The sequence below is a fragment of the Galeopterus variegatus genome, unplaced genomic scaffold (genome assembly GCF_000696425.1).
Source record: "Galeopterus variegatus unplaced genomic scaffold, G_variegatus-3.0.2 Scaffold10088, whole genome shotgun sequence".
Classification (NCBI taxonomy): Eukaryota; Metazoa; Chordata; class Mammalia; order Dermoptera; family Cynocephalidae; genus Galeopterus; species Galeopterus variegatus.
The window spans coordinates 28,715-31,400 of NW_007736199.1; the positions used below are offsets into that span (position 1 = coordinate 28,715).

The 2,686-nt window shown below is 38.7% G+C and overlaps 1 protein-coding gene across 1 annotated transcript in view; it reads left to right on the forward strand.

Moving 5' to 3' along the window:
- The window catches only part of LOC103609786 (adenylate kinase 7-like), a gene marked incomplete at both ends in the record, with an annotated part of 62,826 nt that overhangs the window by 27,369 nt on the left and 32,771 nt on the right, over nucleotides 1-2,686 (forward strand). The window contains one exon of the mRNA XM_008594072.1: nucleotides 403-513. Within this exon, the coding sequence (XP_008592294.1) occupies nucleotides 403-513 (111 nt within the window). The remainder of the gene's footprint in view (nucleotides 1-402; nucleotides 514-2,686) is intronic.

The window sequence follows — 2,686 nt, forward strand, 5'->3', positions numbered from 1 at the left end:
AGAGGGATGAACTGAGGTGTCTGCCATGATTGTTTTGTGCTCTGGTCAGTTAATAAACACTACTTTCAAGTTGAAATAAATAAATAAAATAGAATAAATTTTTAATTTTGTTTAGATTAAGTTTAAACTGTAAAATTTGGGGCTGGTTGGTTAGCTCAGTTGGTACAGCATGGTGGTGATAACACCAAGGTCCAGAGTTCGATCCTGGCACTGGCCAGCCCTCCCCCAAAAACAAAAATAAAATAAAATAAATTTGGTTAGCTAAGGCATTTTTAAAAAAATTAAATCACTTTTAAAATAAGCAGTAGATTTGTTTTATTTGAGCTTACAGGAACACATCTTTGGGCTTAGAAGTTTTATATATGTCTAATACACCACATCTACTTCTTTTCTCTCTTATAGGATGATACTGAGGTTCCATTTACTGAAGAGGAGTATCGAAGAAGAAGGAATCATCCTAACTTTCTCGACCACATAAATGCTGAAAAAATGGTTCTCAAATTTGGAAAAAATGTAAGTCTGGAATAATAGAATATTTAGAGTAGAAAAAATTTTTTTTGAGGCGATATACAATGGCTTCTTTCTCCTCATCTGTAGTTACTCAACCCTCAATCCTGGTCAAGGTAATAGTTTTATCTTTTTTTGAGGGCTATCTGCATGGACAGGGCTGTCAGCATGGACAGGGCTGTCTGCATGGACAGGGCTGTTTATGGCTTTATGTACATCATCTCAATTCTCTAAACATCTCTTTGTTTCATTTCCTTGTATTGACACGCATAGATCTCAGAGCTTCAGGCTCACTCCAAGATGCACTGTCCTTAGGGGTCCTGGCCCAGGTTCTGGTCGAGCCCACAGAGTTGAAAGCCCTGTATCAGATCCCCAGCTACACTCAAGCCCTCACCTACTAAGAAGTCTGTGGGTCCAAAGAATCACTTGGGCCAGAAGAGGAAAGTAACTCAGAGTTGGAATAGGGAGAAGGGGAACCACATTTCCCTTGTTCCAGATTCTATCTCACTTGTTTCTTAAAACAACTCTGAGAAGTGCATATTAACCTCCTCTTACAAATAAGGAGAAGGAAACTTCCAGAGGATTAAGGAATTTACTCAATGTCACATAACCAGGATTTTCCAAGCACTGTCCTGAGCACGTCTCAGCCTCATCTGATCTGCTCCTTACGACGGTATTGTCTACACACGTCATTATGCCCATTTCACTGATGTGGGAGCTGTGGGAAAGAGAAGTCAAGTGCAGGTGCTGTGATTCAAACCATGATCCATTAGACACCTAAGCCTGTGGGGTTTTGTTTTTATTTATTTTTTTCCTGATTCCAAAACATCTTGACACATCGTTGGTTACTATTTATTAAGACACCTATAGCTGAGAAATAAATGTAAACAATAATAATAGCTTATTAGTCCTCTATTACAGCAAAATTTATCATTTTGACATTTTGACCTATGTCCATAATAAGATTATTTTATTTCTCTTGACTTTTTTCAGAGTAGATGACAGGAATGCCCTGGTAATGCATAAATAGTAACAGCTAAAAAATTATGTAAAGCTGCTTACTGTGTGTCTAGCACTGTGCAAAACGTTGTACTTACAGTATCTCATGTACGAGAGTACTTCATAAAGTTCATGAAAAGATTCATATTACCTTTCTTTTTTTTTTTTTTTAAAGGATGACCGGTAAGGGGATCTCAACCCTTGGCCTGGTGTTGTCAGCACCACGCTCAGCCAGTGAGCAAACCGGCCATCCCTATATAGGATCCGAACCCGTGGCCTTGGTGTTATCAGCACCGCACTCTACCGAGTGAGCCACGGGCCGGCCTCATATTACCTTTCAAGTTCTCTTTTTCCACAAACTTCTGAAGTTCTCTCATATAATCCTCGAAATTCTGTGAAGTAGGTACTACTATCATCATCCTCTTTTAACTTACATAGAACTTACGTGCGAGTAGAACCCAAAAACCTCTAAAGGTTCCATTACATTTTTCCCCCTAGTGGAATACCTGCACTGATACGTACAAAAGGACTTCAAAAAGTTTGTGGAAAGATGGAATTAAAAGATAAAAATATAAAATATAAACTTTATTTCTCAACATAAGCTCCATCAAGTTCCAGACGTTTTGTAAGCAATTATGTCAGCCATTTAGTTCATCCCTAAAGAATTGAGGGTCCTAGGAACTTACCTATGTCAAGGCAGCCTTTTTTACATTATTAGTTGAAGAAAACTGGGTGCCTTTTGAAGATTTTTTAAGATTAGGAAGCAAAAAGAAGTCAGAAGGAGTCAAATCAGGACTGTAATATGGATGCCTAATGATTTCCCATCTCTTTGGCTAACATTCTGCAAACGCTCTCATAATAAGCAGATGTTATCATTCTTTGGCCCTCCAGAAAGTCAACAAGCAAAATGCATTGAGTATCCAAAAAAACTGTTGCCATGACCTTTGCTCTTGACTGAGCTGCTTTTGCCTTGACTGGACCACTTCCACCTCTCAGTAGCCATGGCTTTGATTGTGCTTTGTCTTCAAGACGGTACTAGTAAAGCCATATTTCATCTCCTACTTCTCCAAAGAAATGCCTCAAGATCAAGATCTTGATCCCACTTATTTAAAATTCCCACTGAAATCTCTGCTCTTGTCTGAAGCTTATCTGTGCACAACAGTTTTGTCACCCATTGAGC